Below are 25,446 nucleotides of genomic sequence, written 5' to 3' on the forward strand. Positions count from 1 at the left end.
GCCTGTAAATACCATTCAACTTTCTACCTTTTGGAATTGCCACCCGGGGTACCACATATAATAGGAATCATCCATTTTCATTTAAGACCTAAAGCAACAATGTGTTTATGTAGAGTTTAATACTGATGTTTTATTAAAATTAAGATGTTCTATAACAAATGTAAAAATAGTCCATTTTTTTACAAAGCAGTAGAACTCCATATGCTACAAATAAAGTCCAGTGCATTCTAAAAATACTCTAAAAGATGTAATATATGGAAAGCTGAGAGGCAATGATGGTTCTTCCTAAGCTTTCATGATTAGTTTTCAGTCTCCCTGCTGCTAAGAGGAAATATAAGGCCAAAGAGTAGCCATTGGAGAATACTAACAATATGGCCTCAGAAAATGTCTTATTTTAAAAAACAAGACCAGAAAAAACCCCACAAAAACCCTTTTATCACAGAGAAAGTTGAAAAGTTGCTGTTCACAGCTAATATGAAGCCCAGAGTTTTGTTCTCATGATATTGACTTTGGACCAATTTCTTGCTGAAATTGGATAATACCAGCAATTAGGGATATTTTTGGTAGGTTCAATATGGACAGGCCAAATTAATGACCACTGAGTAATTCAGATATTCCATCCCTTTGCTCAGTGGCTGAGCTGGGAGATATGTTGTGACTCCTGGCAAGTCAGTCTTTGGTGTTAATCAGGGTTTCTGAATATTTATGGAGAAGCTGCTTCTGAGCTATGTTGACCACCCCCTTAAACGTAGACCTGCAATGGGGGAGGTAGAACTACTTGAACCATCCAGGTATCAACACCGGTGATTGGTATATTTACATAATAGAAGCTAGAAGCCCCTTCCAGGCAGAGAGGAGGACTTAGGGTTATAGCATGCTGTGAGCCAAAATGGGAAAGATCACCTTAATTAGTGTCATTACCTTATTGTATTCTAAATGCTGCTAAGATTTTTAAAAATCATATCCTAGCAAGGAAGAAGTCAGTCATGGTGTTGGTAGAAACCTGATCAATATCAGAGGAGGTTGGTCTTGCTCCCAGCCACAGGTGTTTGCCAGAAAAACCATGGCAACATGAATTAGGAAACCCAGTTACGCATTAATTTGGCAACTCTTTATCATTGCTTTAGATGTACCTTAATAAGATGTGTGCTGTTAGCAATAGGTGTATACCTCCAGTTCCAGGTGGAAAATTACCCAGGCTTTCCAACTACTTTGAAAATATGTGATAACAAATCAAGGTGCATGGTTTCACTGATAATCTGATGACAAAGAGACACTGAGCATGACTTCTGGAATCCGGCTCCCACTGAATCAATATTCTATTCCTTACTGCGCAGCCAAGGGCAAATAAGCCCCTGTGTATTCTTTTTTTTTTTTTTTTTTTTAAATGAAGGATAATTGCATCTCTCCCAAGGTCTGTTGGTGAGGCTAATGACATGATAAATAGAGATTAACTGGTGCCTGGTATATGGTAAATATTAACCACCTCTATTACTATTTTTATGTCTTACCTTTTGTAGTAAGATGGGGTAGGAAAAAGTATGGCTTTTCTAGCTATGCAGTTCTATCGGAATTGATTTTTTTTTTTCTTTTACGGACTACTGCCTATTGTAAGAGGCAGATAGGTGTTTAAGGAAATGTACTGTTTTTCTTTCCTTGCATAAACATGAGATACTCTTTTTCATTCCTGCAAACACTTGAAATAGTTTCCCCATTAAGCACAGACAGGCCTTGAAGCCCGCAGAAAGCTAGACTTTTGAGCTAATCTGAGCACATTTCCCAGCACTCCAGAGACATCCTCCAGCTCAGCACAGTGGCATTTCATATCATTGGAAAAGAAGGAAGTTCTGTGTCTACCTGAGCACCGGACCCCTTGGGCGATGAGCCCCCACATGAAATTGGCACAATATTCACACCAATGTGGGCCTCGGAACGTGTGGACCTGTGATCCAAAAAGAAGCAAAATGTCAGAAAATTCAGAGTCATTTAAAGGCAGGTAGCCTCAGATATGTCAATGAAGATCAGCAGGAGCAATCCCCCACTGGGCTTCTCCTTCCAGTAAGGCAGTTGCAAACAGATCCTGAGAAAACAGAGATGTGCTTTGATCTTCGAAAATCCTTCATCAATACACCATGCTCCAGGACAGAGTCAGAAAGGAGCGTGGAGAAACAGTTTACAGGCCATGCCATCAGCTAAGGAGTAAGACTCTGACCATCCACAACAAGGCACTGTGTAGACAAACCCAAGATAGCCCAAGCTGGTCGCTATAACCTGCATTTAGCTCAGCAAGTTCTGGAAGGCAAAACTCAATTACTGTGTCCTTTAGACTGAAGTTTTCCCATCTCTACAGTATCCAGGCAGGTATAAATAAGACATGATTATGGGATAATTAAAAGGTTCCAAGTCTTTGAGCTACTTCCAAAAAAAGGCCTTTTAAAAAGTAAAGGGGTTGGCTAAACATGCAGGCAGCCAATAGGGCCTATGGAATTGCTTTCCCCAGAGATAAGTGTCCATATTCAGTAGGACTTAGTGTGGCCTTCAGGTAAGTAAGCTGAAAATCTTTCCTGCTTGACCAAAGTGCTGGTCTCATTGATTGATGCCCCCAGCCAGTTGTTAAATATTCTGAATATCACAAAGTAAGGATGGTCTTATCTCTGATTATTGAGGCATAGGTCCTCCTGTATTAAATTATGATTTAAAATAAAAACAAAACAAAGCAAAAATACTTGCATGAAAGAGCTTTAAGAAGCAAATGTGGCCATGGTCAATCTAAAACGACCACAGGCAGTCTATTGGGGGCATACAAATGTGCACGAAAATGTCCTGAATTTTCACAAAGTTAAAATATTATAAAACATTATAGAAGGCCTTTCCAAGTCATAAACCTCTATTAATAAATAAAAGAAATGTAGACAATGTTTCTGTTTTACAAACTGCTTTTATTTAACATAAAAGCAGGATGACGAGTATGGTCACAATTTAGAAAGGTGTTCATCCGAGTTCTACTTAAGAAAAAAAGAGTCTCTGTTTGAGTTCTTTATTCATACATGTTAGTAATTGGGTGTATATAAAGAGGCAAACAAAATGGATCTGGATCTCTTCTAAGGAAACAGATGAGTAAAAGCAGAGAAAGAAGATAAGCTAGTTAATAAATTAAAAAGAGCAACTTACGACTCTGTAATAAAGCGAAGTTATAGTAGTCTTTCTGGTATTTCAGTTTATCACATGCAAACTGCCTATTATATAGTTCCTGCTTTGAAAATGATGCCAAAAATTTCTCAACATTTTTCTAGGGAATGACCCTAAGAAATGACAAAGCATTTTTAACAGGAATGCAGATAATTCATCCCAGAAGGACTCACAGGGCCAAATGTCGTAATTCACTTAGAGGCCTACAGAGATTGAACTCAGTACTAAAAGAGTTCCTCAGTAAAGTATCCTATCTAAAGTTGGACATTTTCTAAATCCAGCAATCATACATTTCTTAATATTTTACTAGAAATGCTCTTAATTATGGCAGCAAAGTCAATTGTTAATCTGCTGTGAAGATCAATTAAATATAATAAAATAATATGTAAAATGCAACTCCAGAAAAAAAAGTATAAAAATGGCTACAGAAGAATAAAAAGATGAGGCCGCTACTAGAGAGACCAAGCGGGGCCCAACCTTATCCAGAATGGTCAGGAAAGCCTTTTTTGGAAGGTGACCGGATGGAAAAGAAGAGCCAGTTCTCTTCCATAGGGAAAGAGAAAGGGACAGAGATCATTCCCAGCAGAAGGAATATATGGAAGTCTTGCAGGAGCGAAAGAACTTGGTGTGGTGAAGGAACCAGATGGCCAGGGTGGCCAGAACACCAAAAGTTGGGGGGAGAGGAATTGGGATGAAGTTGAAGGTAGGATAGGAAAAGTTACACAGGGCCTTAAAGGCTTTATTCATGAGTGTGGATTTGGTTTTAATCTAGGTACAGTAGGAAGTTCTTGGAGGACTTCACATAATTTTTAAAAGAGATTATTCTGACAACTGTGTTGAAAATGAATGGGAGGGTGTTAATAGTGGAATAGATATGAAAACTATGTTGTAGTCTAGTTGAACAATGATAGAGTCTAACACCTGCATGCTGGCAGTGGAGATGGAAAGTGGATGAATTTGAGATATATTTTGAAGACAGAATTTACAGGACCTGATAATAGAGTAAGTGTGGGCCTTTGAGGGAGAGAGGAGTCAAGAATGACTCTGAGATTCTAGCTTAGGAACTAGGTAAATGATGATACCATTTGCTGAGATGGGAAAGACACTCTTCTGGGGAGAAAGTGAACAATTCCATTTTAGATGAGTTAGGGTTAAATGCTGCTATGATATCCAAGTGTTAGTGTCAAGCGGGAACTCATAATTTGAGAGCTCAGAGGAGGAGTGAAGACCAGGGGTATACATTTCACCATCTCTGATGAATAGATGATATTTAAAATTGTGTGAATGAATAAAAAGTATAGTCTTGCATCACTTAATGATGGAGATACATTCTAAGAAAAGCATCCTTGGGTGGTTTCATCACTGCGGGGGGGATCATCATAGGGTGTATTTGCACAACCTAGATGGTAGAGCCTACTACACATCTAAGCTATATGGTATGGCCTATCGCTCCTAGGCTACAGACCTCTACAGCATGTCACTTTACTAAATACTGTAGGCAACTATTACATAACAGTAAGGATTTATGTATCTGAACATATCTGAACATAGAAAAGGTACAGTAAAAATATAGTATAAAGAATAAAAAATGGTACACTTATATAGGGAAGCTCCATTATAATCTTATGGGTTCACCATGATATATGTGGTTCACTATTGACCTAAATATTGTTATGTAGCACATGACTATATTAAGGGTAGGGAGCAGAAAACAAAAGAGAGCTCATCCCCAAGCACTCAGCGTTCAAACATTTAGAGAAAACCAACAAAGTGTTCCAGAAGCCAAGAGGTGGAGAATGTTTTAGGGAATGAATGGTCAATTGTGTTGAATGCTGCTAAGAGGTTCAATGAAATAAGTACTTTTAAATATTCACTCAGATACATGGAAGTCATTAGCAACCTTAGCAAGAGCAATCTCTTTGGATGGCTGAGGGTAGAAGACTCAACTGAACTGAAGAAGGTAAGGAAGTAGAGAAATATGTGGGCACCTCCTCTATTAGGAAGGCTGGCTATGATATTCAGCAGAGATATAGGATAGCTCAGGGGAGACGTGGAGTCAAAGGAGGACTTTTTTAAAAGATGGGAAACATCGGGGCAAGTTGACTTGTTGATGAAATTGATACAATAGGTGAGAGACTGGAAATGCAGAAGAGAGAAAAGATAAGCAAACCAGTCATGATCTTCAGAAGTTGAGAAATGATGGAGTTTAGGGTATCGGTGGAAGCAATATATATTTAAGGAGAAGAACAGTTGAGATCTTTCCAGAATTTGTAGTAAGAGACACAAAATCTTCAGATTAAAAAAACACTAAACGAGACTCAAACCAGATAAATAAAAATAATCTATATCTACGTCGATTATACTGAAATTGCAGAACACCAAAAGACAAAGCAAAATCCTAAAAAACAACAACAACAACAAAAACTAAAACAGGTTATCTTTGAAAGGACAGAAATAGGTAAAAACAGACTTTTCTTCAGCAGGAAGAGATGAATAGATTATTGAATAATTTCATCAAAGTGCTCAGACAAAAGTATTGCCAACCTAACTTTTATACCCAGCTAATTATCATCTAAGAGCAAGTGTGAAGTAAAGATATTTTAAGACAAACGTCAAGAGTTTCCAATCACAGATCCTCACTTGAAGAAATACTAAAGGATATACTTCAGTGAGAAGCAAATTGAATCTAGGAGGAAAGATTTCCAGAAGCAGCAGTGAGCAAGAAAACTGGTAAATGTGGGTCAATCTAATCATGCCCTATTTGCATACAACAATAACAAGATGACTAATTTTAGGGAACTTAAACACAGGGTAAAAAAATGACATGGAAGTTTGAAGGGGATGAAGAAGTCTAAAGTTCTCATAATGTGGGAAATGTAAGAAGAGCTACTAATTAACTGAAGAATATTTTAAGTCAATTATGCATGTATTAAATTTTTGATAATTTAAAAAAGGGTGGGATGAAATCCATTAATGAAAAAGTAATATATGGCTGGGTGTGGTAGCTCATACCTGTAATCCCAGTGCTTTGGGAAATCAAGGTAGAAGGATCACTTGAGGCCAGGTAGAGACCAGCCTGGGCAACACAGCGAGACCCCATCTCTAAAAAGAGTTTGAAATTTAGCTGGGCATAGTAGCACATGCCTGTAGTCCTAGCTACTCAGGAGACTGACATGGGAGGATAGCTTGAGCCCAGGTGTCCGGGGTTAAAATGAGCTATGATGGCGCCACTATACTCCAACCTGGACAACAGACTGAGATTGTCTCTCTCTCACACACACAAATACATAAAAGAAAAAGAAATATAGGTTTAATTTAGACCAATAAAAAGCAGGGAAGGAGAAAAAAGATGCAATAGAAAAGCACAGTGATTATAAAAAAAATCCTAATACAACTCTAATCAGAATAAGTGACTCTAATTCATCACAAAAAAAGATTTTTAGATAACATTTTAAAAATCCTTTCAAGAAACACAAACATAACATGAGATAAATGTAAGAAAGACAGACATACCCAGCAAACTAGCCAATAGAAACCCAAAATAGAGCAAATATATATATTTGCATTATTAGTGATAGAGACAATAGAGATTTATTTTTACCAGAAGGATATAATTTTGAGCTTTTGTATGACAATACAGTCTCAAAAATATAAAGCAAAATTGAAAGACTTACAAAGAGAAATTGGCAAATCCACCATCATAATGATTTTGACATCTTTCACGGAAACTAGTAGATCTAATAGCTAAAGTTGCTCTATGAATACAAAAGGGATCTCATATCCAGCAATTCAAAGAACACACACACCTTTCAAAACCACTAGGAATATTCATACCAATTGACCACAAATTAAGCTTCAACATATATAAAAAATTATATCATACATACCAGATTCTGCATATAATACAATAACATTTCAAATAGACAGTCAAAGGCCAGTATGTTTGGAACGGTACATTTGGTACCAGTAGCATACATTGAAAAGACAAGAAACCAAATCACACATATATGGATACTTGGTATATCTCAGAAGTGGCATTACAAATTAATGGGGGAAGGATGTCAGACAGATGAATTATATCCTATTTTCATCTTATTTCCACCTTTCCAGCAACTCATTATTCACTCATTTGTTTGATATTTACATGCTGATTGCCTGCTTTGGACTTGGCCCTGTACTAGTCCTTGGATATACAAAGTTGAAATAGATCAGAGGAATAAGAACTGCCTGCACTCAAGGATCTCATTATCTACAAGAATAAACAGGCAATTATGCGTCAGGTGATACAGCAGAACATGTAGGAGATACTATGGTAGTATAATGAAGAGAATAATACATTCTTCCTAGAAGTCTGGGGAAGGGGATATTGAACTGGGCTTTGAAGGATGGATAGGAATTCACAAGCCTGGGAAAGACTGAGCAGGTGGGGCAGTGATGGCGTTGACTGGGGAGCAGATGACTTGAGGAAGACATTTATAAAAGAGGAAACAGCATAACCAAAGGCCAATGAAGATGGGCTTAGGTTTTGAAAGGCATTCTTTTCTGGCAAATGGTGTTTTAAAAAAAAAAAAAAAAAAAAAGAATGACATCACGTTGTTCTCTGAAACATTTTGAGTGGATGAAATAACCACCTGTTAACTATCCCTATATCTTGGGGTAAAAATGAAAATGCAGATTTAGAAATTACCTGAGTGGCTACATGTGTACTGCACATGGACACAATGCATACTGACAAAATATAAACTGGCCTATTGTTTCAGGAAAAACAGGATAGGCTAATCACAGATTTTTCTAAAATTTCACTTCTTTGCCCATATATTTAAAAATAATTGAGCACATCAGGATTGCATTTTTAATGCTTATTATCACTGTCCATATTTACCAACATCCTTTCCCAACAAGTATCCCTATTGCCTTTGATCTCATTTGTCCAGCCAAATAAATGCATAGACGTTTCAAATAGCAGGTAACGCCCAGTGTCCCCACACAGTCCCAAAGAAATGAAACAAAATGAAAATAGAGTGGGGATGTAAAGTTAAACATTATTTTAGGCCCATTGCCTACTTTTCTTTTTGGTGATGGGCCATTGTTTATTTTCATGACCGATATATTGTTCAATTTTCTTTTGGATCCACAAGGACAATCTCTAGACAGAAGGCTACATGTAAATGCTGAGGGCATGCTCTGAGCCCATTTTATTTGGCTTCTACTTATTATGTCTACTCTTTCATTGAAATACACCATATCTTAAAATTCACTGGTCAGCTTTTTCCATTTTCTGAAGTTTACTGATTTGTAAGAATATCTTTTTAGAGAAAGAACATTTTGAAAACTTTAGGGCAGTAACTAAAATATTCTAGACAGGAAGAAAATACTCCAGACAGGAAGAATGTCTGTCCAAGACTATTATACTAGGCACGGTCTGCCTGGAATTCAAAAACCACACCAAACAAAAAAGATGATATTACATGAGATAAGGTATGTTTGACAAATAGCCCAGGAATGGCTACTTTGTAAAAACAAGAGCAAGAAGAGTCATCCAGAGAGATCTCAGGCATTTAGCAAGTATCCCTCAACACAGCTCTTTCTAAATGAACAGGATGTTATTTGTCCCGTATCTGCTGAATCTGGAAGGCAGTATTCTCTAGTGGTTTTATACCAGATATGTTTTGATGGGTCAATGTAGACACCACCCAAATGTATTAATATCAGCTCAGCCTGGGATCTAAACTGTAAGGAGTAAGTGCTGTTTATGACATACTGCAGTTGAGAATTTTTGCTTTTTCTTACCAGTATACATCATGATTTCTTAGCCTTGGCACTACTGATTAACATTTTGGGCTGGAAAATTCTTTGTAGTGGGGTTGTGCCTTGTACATTGTAGGATGTTCAGCAGCATCCCTGGCCTCCACCCACTAAATGCCAGTAGCACTCTGGGACAAATCACAAATATCTGCAGGCATTGACAAATGTCTCCCAGGGGTTGGGGGGGCAGTGTTAGGGTCGGGGAGGGGTGAAGTTTCCTTTATTGAGAAGCACTGGTATAGATGGAAACCTTATTGCCTCAATTTGTCATTTTATTATTCATATTAAAAATCAGAATGTTATTCTTTTGCTTTGAAAAGGAATTTTTGGGTCAGAGGCAGTTTGTTTGTTTGTTTAGCTACTTTATGTTCACAGAAGACAGAGCTAAAGTCCCTTCCAGCTACATGTGGCTGGGTTTTAGAGGTCTAGTCTAGCCTTTGCCCAGGGCTAACTGAGAGGCTGGAGGGCAGGCAGCCTATCCTGCGCCACCCAGGTCAGCAGCACAGTCAAGGCTTCCAGATCTCTGCCAAGAACTCTTCCTATAATTTACTGTATTTCCCATAACCATGTGACATTCATCTCTTACGAAAAATTAGGTTAAACTTTGGATTCTCCCCTTTTGCAAGACCAGATGAAGTACTAACCTTGAAGTGACCCTTTTCAGATGTAAGAAAACACAGCAGAGGTGAATCAATCTATGACAGAGACTCTGAGTTCCCTCTGAAAGGCTGGCCAAGCAGTTGGGGCAGGAGAACTGAGTTTCTCAAACCCGGCACCACAGATCCCTGGACTTCTCATTAGCAGCTGCCCTAGTTTAAGATAGGATTGCATTTCTAAAATCTTGATTGTCTCAAAGCTTTCTGGGAGTCTCCCCATTGCATAAAGATATTCTCATGCTAATTAACTTTGGTCAGGTTTATGAGCACGTGGACACCCACATCCTTTGGACACTTTTCTGCTCCAAAACCTCGAGTGGTTCCCCATTGCCAGTGGTGAGGTTTCTCAGTCTCAGCACTACTGGCATTGAGGGCTGCATAACTCTTGGTTGTGGTGGCCTGTCCTGGACGTTTAGTAGCACACCTGGCCTCTACTGGATGCCTCTGGAGGAAGGAGAGGGAGAAGGAGAGACAGAGGAAAGAAGAGATAATGAAAGTAGGGAAGGAAAGGAAGGAAGGAAGGAGCGGGGAGAGAAAGAGGGAGGGAGTTAGGAGAAAAAGAAGAAAGGAGGGAGGGAAGGAGGAAGAGAGGGAGAAACTGGCTCCAGATATACTCCCAGTTCCTGTTTCCACCTATCCCTGAGTTTTGAGTATTCCCTGGAGGCTTTATGAGACCATCCTGCATAATAGTCTATTTAGCTTAAGATAGTTTCCAGGGGTTATATTACTTGAAAACAAGGAGTTTGTCTTCATTATAATGGTGGAGCAGGCTGAAGTAGGAGGCAGACAAAAACAACTCCGATTCATAGCACTCTGGGAGCAGAAACAACTTTTTTTTTTTTTTTTTTTTAAATAAAGCCATGTATTTCCAAACCTATTTATTCCAGTCTCACTTTGAGTCCCTCATTTTATATTTAAGGTGATGAGTTTTGTCTTTCTTTTGAATTTTCTTTCCAGACTTGTTTCTGGCAAAACAGCCTTTTCTGACTATTAACTTAAAACAACAACAACAACAACAACAAAACAAAAAACAAACAAACAAACAAAAACAAAAAACCAAGCCCCCAACCATTCTGAAGCCAATTTCTGCCTGTGTCAATTTGCAGGTACAATATCCAGCTGTCCCTGTTCTCCAGGCACAGAAGTAGTATCAGATGGACAGAAAAGGGTGATGGACACCTGGGAGTTTGACAAGAAGGCAAGGCAGCCAAAACGCTGGGAATGACATGAAGGGCTGACACACTTTTATGAGGTCAACGGGGAAGAGGAAGAGAGAGGGGCTTGCATGCGGGAAGCAAAAAGTCTTGTTCAAAGCAAATGACCACTAGACTGAGAAGAATGCAAAAATGAATGAAAGGCCTTGAAATCATTAAGGAGCCACAAATCCAAACCGGGAGGTGGTGGTGCTGCCACGTCCTGGACAGGTGTTTTAGTGGGAGCGTGGGGACATATTCTCAGCCTCTTGAACTTCTAGTCCTGGCCTCCAGGATAGCATGGGGTGGGGGCTGCATGTTGAGAAGGAGCATGCTACGAGAGCACACGCAATGGAGTGTGCCATGAGAACGGGGTGCTCCTGGTGCACGCTCAGTCTGTCAGCAGAGTGGGGGACATAATAAGAGTAAGTAGGGCAACCATTTCCCCTATGTCCTGATGGGACGCTTTTGAAAGGCACCACACAGGACAGCTGTTGTGAACGGAGACAGATCCCTCCTCCCCCTCACCCGCCTGCCCACATGGATCAGACACGGGGTAGCACTGCACAGTCACCATCCCTGGCAAATGGGGATTGAGAGCTGGCCTGACACATCCTGGTAGGGCCTCCATCTCTCCTGCACCATCTGATGACCCTGGCAAGGGCCCACTCCCTGGAAGGACTCCAGTACAATGAACACAAGTGCATACAACACGCAAGCCACACAAGAGGGCAAACTGCAGGGTGGGGAGTGAGGAGAGGGCTCCGAAAGCTCAACTGTAGGGAGATACGGTCCCCTGCTTTCTGCCAGCATGAATGAACAGCTTGCGGGCCAGGACCTGTTCTAGACACTGGGGTTTCTGCAGTAAATAAAACAGACAAAAATCCCCACTCCACGAACCCTCTCTACCCACCCCCTCCCATCGGGAGTTTCCCTCTGGTGAGGGGAAGGCAGGCAAACAAACACGTAAATATGTACTAGGTCAGCTGGTGATCAGTGCTAGGGAGAAAAAGAAAGCTGGTACAGGCTGGGCAGGAGGTGAAGGAGGGGTGGAAAGGGAGGGGGGAACACACAGTGAGGGGGATTAGAACTTTCTGGGCCTCTGCTCTCCATCCATATTCCATATGGGGAAGAAGGAAGGGTGTCCTGGAAGCGCATGGGGGTGGGAGAGAATTTGGTAGGAAAGAGTGATGCAGATTCCCATGCAGACTGGAGAGGCTGGGAACAGGAGCAGCAGGCTGAGTGGGGGAAGGGCCTGCTCAGGAGACCCTGATGGCTCCAGGGCCCAGGGATCATCATCTTTCCACCATCTGGCCCATCCCAGCTGAAGATTTAAATGTGATGGACTCCTTTCTGTCCCCCAGGTCTCTCCCCTGCACCCTATTCGCTCCTGGCACATTTCTGACTCCAAGTGTTCACTCCTGTTGTTTGCATAGCCCGGGTGCTCTTTCTTTCCCCTGTATAACCATCCTTGATCTACTTATTTACTTGGGCTTCAGCCAACTTTCCACCTCCCCACGAGGATTCTTGGTTAAGGCTGAGAGAACAACCACACTGCCTCTTACACAGGATCCCCAGCACCAGGGAGCCCCCTCCTCTTTGAATGCTCACAGAAGCTTGTCTTTTACTCCTGTTTTTTTAGACATCACCACAGGGTCAGCTTCAGGGCACATGTGACCTGTGCGGTGGCACAGAGCCCTGTCCTTAGCGTGGTTTAATGCGCTGCTGTCACAGTTCTGAAAATCTCAATAATTTTTTTTAACAAGAACCTCACATTTTCATTTTATACTGGGTCTCACACATTACCTGCCCAGTCCTGCATAATCAATCACGCATATTAGTGTGAACTTATAGCTACATCATAAATTTGATTATAAAGTATAACATATACTCTGAATAGGAACCAGCCACAGCAAATAGACGCTTCCAACTTACTATTAAAAATGGAAGCTTACCAGCTATTTTGAAGTTTTTTGGTGCCTCTTTTCATGAAGAAATGCTTGGTAGAGATAAGAGACAAAGAATAACTAAATTTCACCACTTTCTATCAGAGCAATGAAGCATTAAGAAAAATCCATGAAAACTTTTCTTTAAAGATGTTCAAAATCAATAGCCATGGAAATTAGCAGTTGGGCCTGGACCAAGGGGTTGACACTTAGGAGCAATTAGATGACATCTAAAGACCTTTTTTCATGGACATAAAAATCTTTAATGAAACTGTAAATTTTAACATTACTGACAATGCATCCTTTAGGGTGAGGCTGGAGATCCTTCCTATTGAAGGTTTCTGAAAATGTCAATTACAGTTCCTGTAACGGGTTGCGTTGCATATCCCCCGAAAGGTGTATTTCACTCCTAACCCTGGGTCACTGTGTGTATGACCTTATTTGGAAATAGGGTCTTTGAAGATATAATTAAGATGACATCATACTGGATGAGTGTGGGCCCTAAATCCCATGGCTGGCAACCTTATAAGAAGATGACAGATATACAGAGACACACAGAGAAGGCTATATGAAGATGGAGGCAGAGATTGGAGTGGTGTGTCTACAAGACAAAGAATGCCAAGGACTGCCAGCAACCACCAGAAGCTAGGAGAGAGCTGCAGGGCAGTTTCTCTTTCAGAGCCTCCAGAAGGACCCAACCCTGCCCATACCTTGATTTCAGACTTCCCAACCTTCAAAACCATGAGCAAATAAATTTGTGTTGTTTTAAGCCACCAAGTTTGTGGTCATTTGTTATGACAACTTTAGTATAAAGTACATTTTAAAAGCTGGGAGAAAAATGTGTGAAATCTAATCTAAATCATCTAAGTCATCCATTTACTTTTTAAACAAACGAGGGATATAGACCAGTATTGGCTACAGGACGGAATACATTCAAAGAAGTCACCACTATCAGGCTTTATTTCATTTTCTCTTACATATAATTAATGAGAGAAGAAGAAAGAGATGGTAGAAAAGAGACAAAAGAAAGAAGGGCATGAAGAAGAGAGGGTAGAAAATAAAAAATAGAAAAAGCTAGACACAAAAATACAAGTGAGAGGCACGAAAAGGTAATAATAGATGCTAACATCAAATGAATACTTACTAGGTGCCAGAGACCATGGTAAGTGACTCGCATGTATTCTTTAAACCTCACAACACTCCCATTTTATAGATGAGGGAACTGGGGCAGAGACAGCTGAGCTCTTTGGAAGAACATGGTGTGGCCAGGAGTACTACGTGGGCTAAAGCTACCTCAGCACTGTGCTAAGTGTGGGGAGGAAGCCGAGCAAGCCGACTCCTGGGCCTCTGGGGTTGGCTGGCCTGAAGATTTTCAGAGCTCAGCCATAAGGTATTATTAGGTGGACCATTCAAAAGAGAGCTGTTCCAGTTACAGCAGAGTGCCTCTTTAAATCAACTAGATAAACAGAGATGCAGTTATAAAATGAGCTAAATAACCGAGTGGTTTTTCTCTTGACAAACAGTTTTCATTTTGAGAGAGGAGTGTGTTCATTTCACCATTCCTCCAGCACATACCTCTCAGTGTCTAGTAGGTACAAGTAACCCTAGGAAATCCAGGCTTTAAATGAGCAAAAACTGCATCAGCACACAGTGTTGGAAAGTATACAATTATTGCATGCAATGAGGCGCAACTGTCCTTTGGTTCCCAAAGCTTTTGTTCTCAGAACTGAATTTTGCTTTGCTTAGACAAACTTTGTTTGAGAAGCAAAGGCAGTGACTGTGAGCTTTCTCAGAGAATGGAGCACAAGGTCCCAACTTAGGGAATGTTGGGGGTTTCTATTCATTCCTCTTGACAAAGCTCCTGGGCAGAGCAAAGGAAAGGGCTTTTTACCTGGGGTAATAGTCCTGACTGGGGCAAACAATCTTGTTATGGGGTGAGAAGACAAACTCTACTGGCAGATTCGAATGGCAGAGAGGAGGCCTCTAGACGAAAGTGCAGGCAGCACCTAGCAAAGCCTATTGGCTGATGAGCATGAAAATGTGATTATTTGTTCTTTTTATTGATTGCTTACTATATGCTATACACATAATAGCCTTAAATATTAACTTGAATTACAAATCAAGAAGGCTTCAGAATAAAGCCCATTAGAAGTTAATGTAAATAAAAAGCCAATGTAAAATTAAGGTCTGAAACACAAATTCCAAACAGATGGCAGGGACATAGGATAAGAAATTTCTTCCTTTAGTTCAGTTCAGTGGCTTGTCCCTAAAAAACTGCCACTGTATTTATAGCCTGAGCCTGCTTTTTGAATGTTCTTCCAAAAACCATGTAAAGTTTCCACCTAGAGTTAGTTGCGGGTGAGGAGTGGGGAGATTGAGGGTGGAAAGGGCAAGGAAGGACAAAGAGGATGCCTCATCCTCCCCTGCCACTCATTCTTAAGGACAGTGGCACCAACAGTACCACTGAATGCCACAATCAACTGTCACAGCTACTTGGGGTCTGCTAAGTTTCAAAGATATCTATTTAAAACACGGAAGAGAAACGCTCCTGTCTGGCTTGTGTACTCCTCTTGAACAACTTCTCTATTTTGTGCCTTTTCTTCTTTCAAGAGCTGTAACAGTGAATAGCTATTGAGTTTTGAAGCAAATACTGAAAGAGCTGTTTTCCAGTGATAAGTAATATATTGTGTTAGCAACGGTACTACTTAAAAAATAAGATTTAACTATCTTTTTGTTTTAAAATGTCTTAAGATTAATTTTCCATTCAGGGATCTAACATTAAAAGGACTGAAATTAGTTTTGAAAATATCAACTATATATATTTGTGTGTTTTTAACACAAGCTCAGACACAGAATATACATGGACAAGCTACTCCATGCAAACATTATTATAGTACAGAATAATTCCAATTTCTTAAAGCCAAATGAATTGGAATTTTCAAGAGGAAGAAAAAGAATTTACAAGTCCATGAAGATCCATCCTCTCATCACTAGTAGTGTATCCACAGGATGCAAAAAAATCAAGGATTTCTGCTAAAAATCAGAAAAACACTTTCTTAAGGCCAAAAAATTTAATGAGGATAAAAATGGAAAACAGAGTTAAAAAAAAAAAAAAAAAAAAAAAAAAGGGAGCCATTTAATGCTCCAAATTAGACCTGTCAATATTCAGTGATGGGAGAAATATGAAAAGCTTTGGCATAGAAGAGGACCTATGCAATGCAATTCTTCACCCTAATGCTAAGTATGTAGGGCTGTATAATTCCATTCCTCAGTTCAATTATAGCATGCAAATGCCTGAGCTGCTGGCTTTCTAAAAACAGATGCAGGGAAACAGACCACACTAACACCAATGTACATTTAATAGATGACTATTTGTCCTTAGAAAGGATCAGAAAGCAACAGAATAAAATCAGTTTCCCTCGTCACCTCTGACAAAAGGGTTATCTAATTCCAAGAGTCACTTGGGTTATTGACCCTAAAGGAAACAAGAATTTTTTTAAAAGAAGGCAATTCACATTTTGCTTCTCCTGCATATTGTTTTCTTCCTGGGTCCTCCCTCTCCACTCTCCCCAGCTTTCAAACTGCCAGCTCACTTTTTGGGGTGAAGCCTCTAACTCTAACCTGTCTCTCCTCCCCTCAACTGCAATTCAAGCTAGACAATTTGGCATCAGCGTCCCTTTCCAGTCCTTCTTGGAAAACACTTGGGCAAAGGAAACAGGCCATAATTTTCCGATGGTAGGCCCCTTCTACAAGTACCAGTCTGAAACGAAGATAGCGGTCTTTCCAGTTTCTAAATTCACATGGGAAATTCCACTTAACCCCCCACCAGGTTTCCAGATCTTTTTGTTTGGTCTGGTGAGCAGGATAAAGGCTGTGACCAAGGGTGCCCCCCTGCTAGCCGTACCCGGAGCACAAACAAAAGCTTCTGGATGGCATCTCCTGTCATTATTTGATTTCACAGCTGTCTACGCATAAAAGAAAGGAGTTAGCATCACTGAAAACAAAAGACAAAACACAAAACGAGAAACAGGCAACTGTTTTCCCTTGCTCGGAGACAGCAATATTCTTTACTGAGTGGAAAAGTACTGCTCAGCTCCCAGCAGAACATCTCTGACTGAGAGAGACTGGGCATGCTCTGTGTTTATTTCACTGGACATGGGAACGTGAAGTGGCAATGGGCCCAATTCTCCAAAACTAAGTCAACATCCAGATAAGGTGTTTCCAGGCATAAGCACTGAGGAGACTGCCTTCTGAGGTCTCCAGTTTGAATTGATAGAAAGCACAGGTGTTAAGCTTATAGCTAAATGTGGAAGCAAAGGAATTTGTTGTCTCTTGACTTTACAATCAGAAACCTGACGGAAACTATACACTGTACCTTTCCACCTGCCCTTTTGTAACAGAAGAAGGAATGCAGAGGCTTGCTTACCTTAAAGTTGTGTGTCTTCTCATAGTTGAAGTGGTTGTCGTTGTGTGTGAGGGCTGCCCTTCGAACCAGGGAGGAGATCTGTGAACAGGCAAAGAGTTTGAGAGGGGGCCAAAGAAAGCCGCCTTTGACACCCACCTTCACCCCCAAGGCTACGGCCAGCAGTTCTTGGCGTTTCCTGCCCTGCTTAGACTTCCGAACCACAGCACACTTTTTCTCATTTTCCAGCCACAGTTCTTCAGAGAACATAGTGCCTGGATCCCAGATCTTTCTAGTTTCCTCTGCAGAGCGCAGGAAGCCCCGTGCTGTCAGGATTTTCGAACCGCAGCTAATGTTAGGAGGCAGATTTGAGGCAGCTGGGTCCTATCTGCAGCAGTCTCCGGCATGTGACCTCAAAGGCCCAGTTTGAGTGATGGAGGGGGCTCGGCTTCTGAAAAAGGACGGGCCTGTTTTGTGCTATTTCTTAAGGCCGACGTGTGCCTGGAACAATAGCAAACATTCATGTGCACAGCAACCCCCAGAAGCGGTATCCAGTCAGCCACTGAGGATTCAGGGAGGCAGAGGCCGGCAGCTTGCTTTCTCCTGCCGCAGCACATTGCAAAGGAGAGGTCTCCCCTACTTATTAGCACATTTTACACTCAAACACACCAGCGCGCACACCCCCCAGCCAGCTCTGATGTTCAAAGTGTGAGGCTGCATCCAATTCATCTGGGGCTCTGAACCCCATCCTGGGCTGAACTCCAACAGATTAAACCTTTAAACCCTGATGACTGTTTAATCTTATAGGGGTAAAGCCTCTGTCTCTTTATTAAAAATCTGCCTTAGCACTTGAAAGCTTCATTTGTATTCTTATGCATGCATTAAATTGGAACAGTCTGAGTACCAAATGGGGTATCAGAGGAGAGCAAAGCTTTTCCGCTCTGAGTTCTGCAAAGTTGCAGAATAAGAGGCAGGATGTCTTGCCCCAGGACACTCCCTGGGCTCTCCTATCCTTCCTGTGCGAAAAAACTCTGCTCAAACCCACCCAGACCAGACAGTATTCCTTACCTAAAATCAAAACATCATAGTTGCTTTTCTTTTCAATAAAACATCTTCAATGTTCATTCTGTTAGTGCCCAAACCTATAAAAATGCCCTCCTTGCTCTTAAAAGCATCATCTATTTGTTGGTCTCCCATGACCCTAATTCTTTGGTCCTAGGTCTCCCCACAAAAAGAAGTAGGGAAATCCTGATGTCTTGGGAGTACTCCTGACTCATTGGTGAAGATTAATGCAGCTAATGCCAGACAGTAAAATTAATGCTTTAGGAAGTAGAAAACAAGATCTAGATAACTGGGCCTTTATGTAGATGGGCCGTCCTGTCCTCTACTGAAACAAGAGCTCCATGCTCCAGCCCCTCCAAGCAGCCTTGTGAAGAGTAACCAAAGATCACTCCTTCCCTTGTGCAATTCTTTATTCCTGGTAATCACCATGATTTTAACTCGGTTCAAAAATTCATCCTCCCATTTCATCCTCTTGTTACCTTCAATAGTAACACCCAATTTTTATGTTAAGCTATTGAGCACAATAATTTACGCTGTGTCAGAGGACGTTAGAATGTGTCAAAGGCACTTAACTCATCGAATCTGCAGCATATGGATGTGAGGAGCAAGATTTTTATTCCCAATTCTTTTGGATGAAGAGATTGAGGCACTGAGAGGTAAAGTAATTTGCCTAAGGACATGCAGCCTAGTTTAAGTGGCAGAACCAGGGCTAGAACACAAAGCATCTGTGTCCAGCGCCCATGCTCTTCAACACTGTGTCCCGCTGCCTCGGTACACCCATGTGCTGCCTCATCCTGCCATCAGTCCTGACAAATGCTATATCTCAGATACTGGTTGAGTCTGGCCTCTCCCTACCTTTCTTTCCCCACGTAACTCAGACCCTTGTTATCTCTCCAGTCCACCTTACACATAGCTCTACAACAATCTTCCTAATCCACCCATGCTTCTCCATAGCTTAACTGTGTCCTGGCATTGCTGGTTTTTCATGAGCTGATCCTAATGTACCCAGCTCATCCTATTTCCCTATACTCCCCTCCACAAATCCTACAACATCTCTTCTGTGACATACTTAACTGCTCACCTTGGTAGCTTGCTCTGTTCTTTAGAATATTCTAGCATCCTTTCAACATATCTACATTTTCACCAACATTTACATTCTAACTCTAATGTTACCCTTTCCAAAATGACTTCCCCAAACTCCCCATTGTAGGCCAACTGTGTCCTCTGAAATCCCATCGTGTTTTATCCACATTTTTCTGATTGCACTTGTCACTTTCTGTCTGTATTATAGTGGCTATAACAGCTCTTATCTCTGCCACACTGAGAACTCACTGTGACATGCTCTATGCTTAATTCACTTTTGTTTCCCCCACAAATATGTCTAATAAGAGTCCCTGCCACAGTAGACACTGAATAAATGTAAGTTGCTAGAAAGCACATGTACATACCGGAAGCCAGGATTGTGGAAGAAGGTGTGCAAAGATGACGGCATGGTGTGGGGTCTCCAGTCCTTCCTGAGACCACCCATCCACTGCCTTGGCTTCCAGAGACAAGGTTCCCTCCAGGGGTCTACCCTCTTAATGAGCTTCACCAGGCCCCTTGTCCCTTCTTCCCACTGTCTGATTCTGAAGGACAACTGCTATGGCAGGGGTTAAGTGAAGGCTTGGCATACCTTTGCAGGGCTTCCCATCCTTAGTCTACAGGTAAAAAGATGGAGAGAAGCAAAAAGGGTCCTTTCCCAACCTTCACTGCTAGCAAAGCAAGAGAGACCTTTTGATGGTGAGCCATTTGTGTAAGGGCAAATTCTGTGATGTGGACTGGACTAATGACACGAATATACCAGTTTTAGAATCCGATCAAATTAACGAAGGAGACCACTACTCCTCCTGCGGCTCGTCCTGCTATAAAATAACTATTTACATGGAAAGTAGGCAAAAGAATCTCCCCCTTTTGGTCTATGGGTGGTTGAATACAATGAGATTTAATATTTTTTCATGTCTGTGCTTGTATGTATAACAAGTAATTTTTATTTCCATTTGTGACAGTGATTTCTTTTTCAGCTATTGATTCAATAGAATTGACCCAAACACAAGACACATTCAGACAAGTGAAGGAACTACACACTATTCCCTGAGGATGCTTCTTTACAGGGGACTAGAAGTATTAGCCTTTGAGCAAGCATTGCTGTGAGCAGTGTGGGTGACCTCAGACCACCCTCTCATTGAGGGAAAACTGATTACAGTAATCTCTTGGTGAAAACTTCCCTCTGAAATGACCCCATCACACAGAGCTCTTTTTTATCTCAACTCCTCAAGGGAAGCTCCTTGCCTTGTTTTATATGCTCCGTAATGTCGAATACAGTGTTCTCTATACACAGTGGACATTTAATACATTTGCTGACTGTCTTCTTCTAATGAAAATTTCTACCTGACCTGTTTTAATATATACATTCATGAGATGAAGCACATTTCCCTACACGCTCTGTTTGAACCAAGGATTCTCACTGGAACGAATGGTCTTTTGGGCCAGATATCTGTTGTTGTGGGAGGTTGTCCTGTACATTGCAGGGTGTTCAGTGGCATTCTTTGCCTGTATTCACCAGATGCCAGTAGAGCCCCTTCCCCCAAGTATGATAATAAAAAACGTCTCCAGACATGGCCAAATATTCCCTGGGAAGCAACGCTGTCTCTAGTTGAGAATACTGGGCTAAATTAATAACACAAATATTAATATTTATATCATGCTTACTATGTGCCAGGTATTATACTCAGCACTTTGCACATATATATATAGATCTATAGATCTATATATATATATTTTTTAATTTTTTTGTTTTGTTTTGTTTTTTGAGACAGAGTCTCGCTCTGTCATCTAGGCTGGAGTGCAATGGCGTGATCTTGGCTCACTGCAACCTCTGCCTCCCAGGTTCACATGATTTTCCTGCCTCAGACTCCCAAGTACCTGGGACTATAGGCACGTGCCACTGTGTCCGGCTAATTTTTGTATTTTTAGTAGAGATGGGGTTTCACCATGTTGGCCAGGCTAGTTTCAAACTCCTGACCTCAAGTGATCCACCCACCTCGTTCTCCAAAAGTGCTGGGATTACAAGTGTGAGCCACGGCACCCGGCCCACTTTGCATATTTGCACTCATTTAAGATTTAAAACCCTATGAGGTAGGTACTGCTATGATTACCCTTATTTTACAGAGGAGGAAATGGAAGCTGAGAGTTTAAGTGACTTGCCCATGGCCACATAGCTGGTAAGTGGTAGAATATAGGCACAACTAACTGAGCCTATCTTTCCCCAAAGCCCTGAAGAACAAGTGTCTTTCCTTCTACTACACTTAATATCAAATTTACCTTTTTAACCATTTAAAAATGTAAACTCCAAAACAGTATGGCGATTCCTCAAGGATCTAGAACTAGATGTACCATATGACCCAGCCATCCCATTACTGGGTATATACCCAAAGGATTATAAATTATGCTGCTATAAAGACACATGCACACATATGTTTATTGCAGCACTATTCACAATAGCAAAGACTTGGAATCAACCCAAATGTCCATCAGTGACAGACTGGATTAAGAAAATGTGGCACATATACACCATGGAATACTATGCAGCCATCAAAAAGGATGAGTTTGTGTCCTTTGTAGGGACATGGATGCAGCTGGAAACCATCATTCTTAGCAAACTATCACAAGAACAGAAAACCAAACACCGCATGTTCTCACTCATAGGTGGGAACTGAACAATGAGATCACTTGGACTCAGGAAGGGGAACATCACACACAGGGGCCTATCATGGGGAGGGGGGAGGGGGGAGGGATTGCATTGGGAGTTATACCTGATGTAAATGACGAGTTGATGGGTGCAGCACACCAACATGGCACAAGTATACATATGTAACAAACCTGCACGTTATGCACATGTACCCTACAACTTAAAGTATAATAATAATAAATAAATTTTAAAAAATAAAAAAAATAAAAAAATAAAAAAAAAAATAAAGCCCAGAAAAAAATAGCAAGGAACATTCTCTAGCTAGGCATAACTGCCCATGGGTTGTTTAAAAAACAAACAAATAAAATTTTAAATGACTTCTCTTAGAATCTATGGCAAATGATAGACTTTTTGTGTGCTTTAACTCAGAATCTTGATATTTAGTTGGCCTAAAATTTGCAAGCCAATAATTGTAATAAAAATATTTAAGGTTATACCACATCACACAAATGTTGATATGCAGTATGATCATTTCTGTTCTGTTCTAGGTATTTTCTAATTTTCATCTAAATTAGTTGTAAGCATGTCTTAGTTTTCAAATGTAAGTGGAATTTTTTTAATCATTTTGTTATTTATTTCTAATTCAATTTTATTGTCATTATAAAATGTATAACAGCAATTCTGTAAGATTATGACCTAAAACAAGGCCAATTTTCATAAGTAAAAAAAAAAAAAAATAAATAAAAAATAAAAAAATAAAAATGTAAACTCCAATGGCATTTAATGCATTTACAATGTTCTGCAACGATCACCACTACCTAGTTCCAGAACATTTCATCACGCCAAAATGAAACCCTGTACCCGTCAGTTCCACTCCTCATTCTCTTCTCCTCCCAGCCTCTGGCAAACACCAATCTGCTTTCTGTCTCTATGAATTTGCCTATTCTGGATATTTTGTATAAAGGGAATCATACAATATATGGGTTTTTATATCTGGCTGCTGCTTTTTTCTTTAGATATTTCACTTAGCATGTTTCAAGGTTCATTTATGTTGTGGCATGTATCAGTACTTCATTCCTTTTTTGTTGCTGAATAACAATCCATTGTGTGGATATACCACACTTCATTTCCATTCATCAGTTGATGGACATTCAGACTGTTTTCACCTTTTGGCTAATTGTGAACCATGCCACTAAGAATATCCTCATACAAGTTTTGTTTGAATGCTTGTTTTCAATTCTTTTGGGTATACACTAAATTTAGGCTTTTACATATTGTTTAAACAGCCTCTCATCCCCATCATACTTACATTAAAAAATATGCAGTGGTTGAATGCTTGAATTACTCTCTTCCCCATTATAGTCAGTCAACGAGTAGCAGGTCTGGTGTTCCCTGGACTGGTTTTTAAAGAGGAGACTTTAGTTCTCCCTGAGCCCACTGTGAAAGCAGGTACTACTTAAGATACTTCTGGAAGTAGGTGGGGCTATAAATAAATGGTGACATAAGCTCACCACTTCCTTTTTTCTTCTTTTTTTGATGAATAAAGGTTGGGATTCTATTTTCTAAGCCCTCTCACTGTTCTTCTTTCTCTCTACAATTAGCATCCTGGATCCAAGAAGGAATCAAGTAACGAGAAGGCAATGAGAGGTTGTCAGAGACAAGGAGGAAAGGGTGGGTCAATGGGCAGGAAGACCTGGGAAAATGGAGCCCTTTGGGGTGTCTGTGGACATATAAAGTGCCCAGGAAAGGAATGGTAGGAGAAAGACATATACCCTTCTCACTATACTGGCTTTAATAACCTAGCATCATAAGCCCAGAAGGGACCTTAGAGGTTCATCTAAGCAACAGCTCCTCCTCCACCTGGCTTCAGGCAGGACCACCTCTCAGCTTCTAGGGAACACAACATTGTGCTTTATCAGTACCAATTTCTAGAGAAGGTGATTTGCCACCAATCCACAAGCTTTCCACAAACTTCAAGTAAATTCCAGTGCTACATTTTAAGGAGGGCTCATTGAAAATGTCATCATTAGTCCCTGGATGTCTCCCTGTATTCCAACCACAGTGTCTGTGCTGCCAAGAGCTCTACAGTTCTGTTTATTGAGTCTGAATCTTCCTTAGGTATTGCCCGAGCTATACTCCTATTCCAAATACTGTCCTGCTGTTGCAGCCTTCTCTGCTTCATGGCAGTGCACGAAATGAAAATCAGTATTAGGAATGATGATGAGGGTGTGGTGAGGAGGGTTCTTTAATATCCCACTGGTGTTTGTGGGATAAGTTGGAGATTGATCAAAAGCCTGGAAAAGTTCACGTGCATTGATCCAATTATTCTATTTATAGGATTCTCTTGAAAAGGTCTTCAGACTAAGATCTAGATAGATAGATAGATAGATAGATAGATAGATAGATAGATAGACAGACAGACAGATAGACAGACAGATAGATATAGAGATACAGATATTCATCAAAACAATATCAAGAAATGTGAAAAAGCCTAAACAGTCAATATAGGGGAAAAGTTAAATAACTTATGGCATATAAATGTAATAGGGTATTATGGAGACATTAACAAAGACAATTAACAGAACATTTAATGATGAGAAGATTTGCCTCTGATATAATGTTAGGTGAGAAGTAGGCTCCTGAGTCATCTATAGTATAATTCCCAGATTTGTAAGTAGGTATACACAGAAAATATCAGAAGAAAACACACCAAAATACATTCAAAATACATTCAATCGAGCTGCTGAAGATAAACAACAGTTACCTCTGAGTGGAAAAATTTTAATTGACATTTATTTTCTTCTATATTCTTTTCTGTTTTTTTTCGAGCTTCCTACAATGACTATGTTCTTATTCCATTATATAAAAATGATTTTTAAAGTATATTACAAAACTCTTATTAGATTTAGTGTGCATGGATGATAAATTCCTAACCATTGAGCTTGTCTAATCCCTCCTCCGCTTTTTACAGGGCAAGAGACCAAGAGCCAGAGAGGTTCCACAATTGCCTCTTATCACAGAGCTATTCTACAACTAAATCTGGAAGCAGATCCAGACTTCAGCTTCTCCTGCCTCACACCTGCAGACATCAGAACCCCCAGAGGGCTTGTTAAAACATACTGAGCCCCACAGTTTCTGGTTCAGTCAGTATGAGATCAGGCCGGAGAATCTGCATTTCTGATCGGTACACAGGTGATGATGTTGCTGGTCTCGGGACCACACTTTGAGGACCCCCATTTTATTTTTCCACTGAACCTGTGGGCCGCAGCCTTGCCTGATAATTAGAACACACACACACACACACACACACACACAGACACACACACCCCATGCTCAAGCTCTACCTCTACCCAATGAAATCCAAATTTCTGGAGATGGGGGATGGGCTGTAAAAATCCTCCAGGGGCTTGTAATGTGCTCTTAGAATTGAGTGTGACCACACTAATCTCAAGTGCTTCAGTTCAAG

The 25,446-nt window shown here is 40.6% G+C and overlaps 1 protein-coding gene across 2 annotated transcripts in view; it reads right to left on the reverse strand.

Moving 5' to 3' along the window:
* CHN2 (chimerin 2) overlaps positions 1-25,446 on the reverse strand; it is a 315,435-nt gene that overhangs the window by 17,736 nt on the left and 272,253 nt on the right. For both annotated transcript variants that reach the window (XM_005549902.4, XM_045387632.3), the window contains 2 exons: positions 17,216-17,293; positions 1,858-1,942 (listed from right to left, as the gene is read on the reverse strand). In XM_005549902.4, the coding sequence (XP_005549959.1) occupies positions 1,858-1,942; positions 17,216-17,293 (163 nt within the window). The remainder of the gene's footprint in view (positions 1-1,857; positions 1,943-17,215; positions 17,294-25,446) is intronic.

Source organism: Macaca fascicularis, chromosome 3, assembly GCF_037993035.2.
Source record: "Macaca fascicularis isolate 582-1 chromosome 3, T2T-MFA8v1.1".
Taxonomy (NCBI): Eukaryota; Metazoa; Chordata; class Mammalia; order Primates; family Cercopithecidae; genus Macaca; species Macaca fascicularis.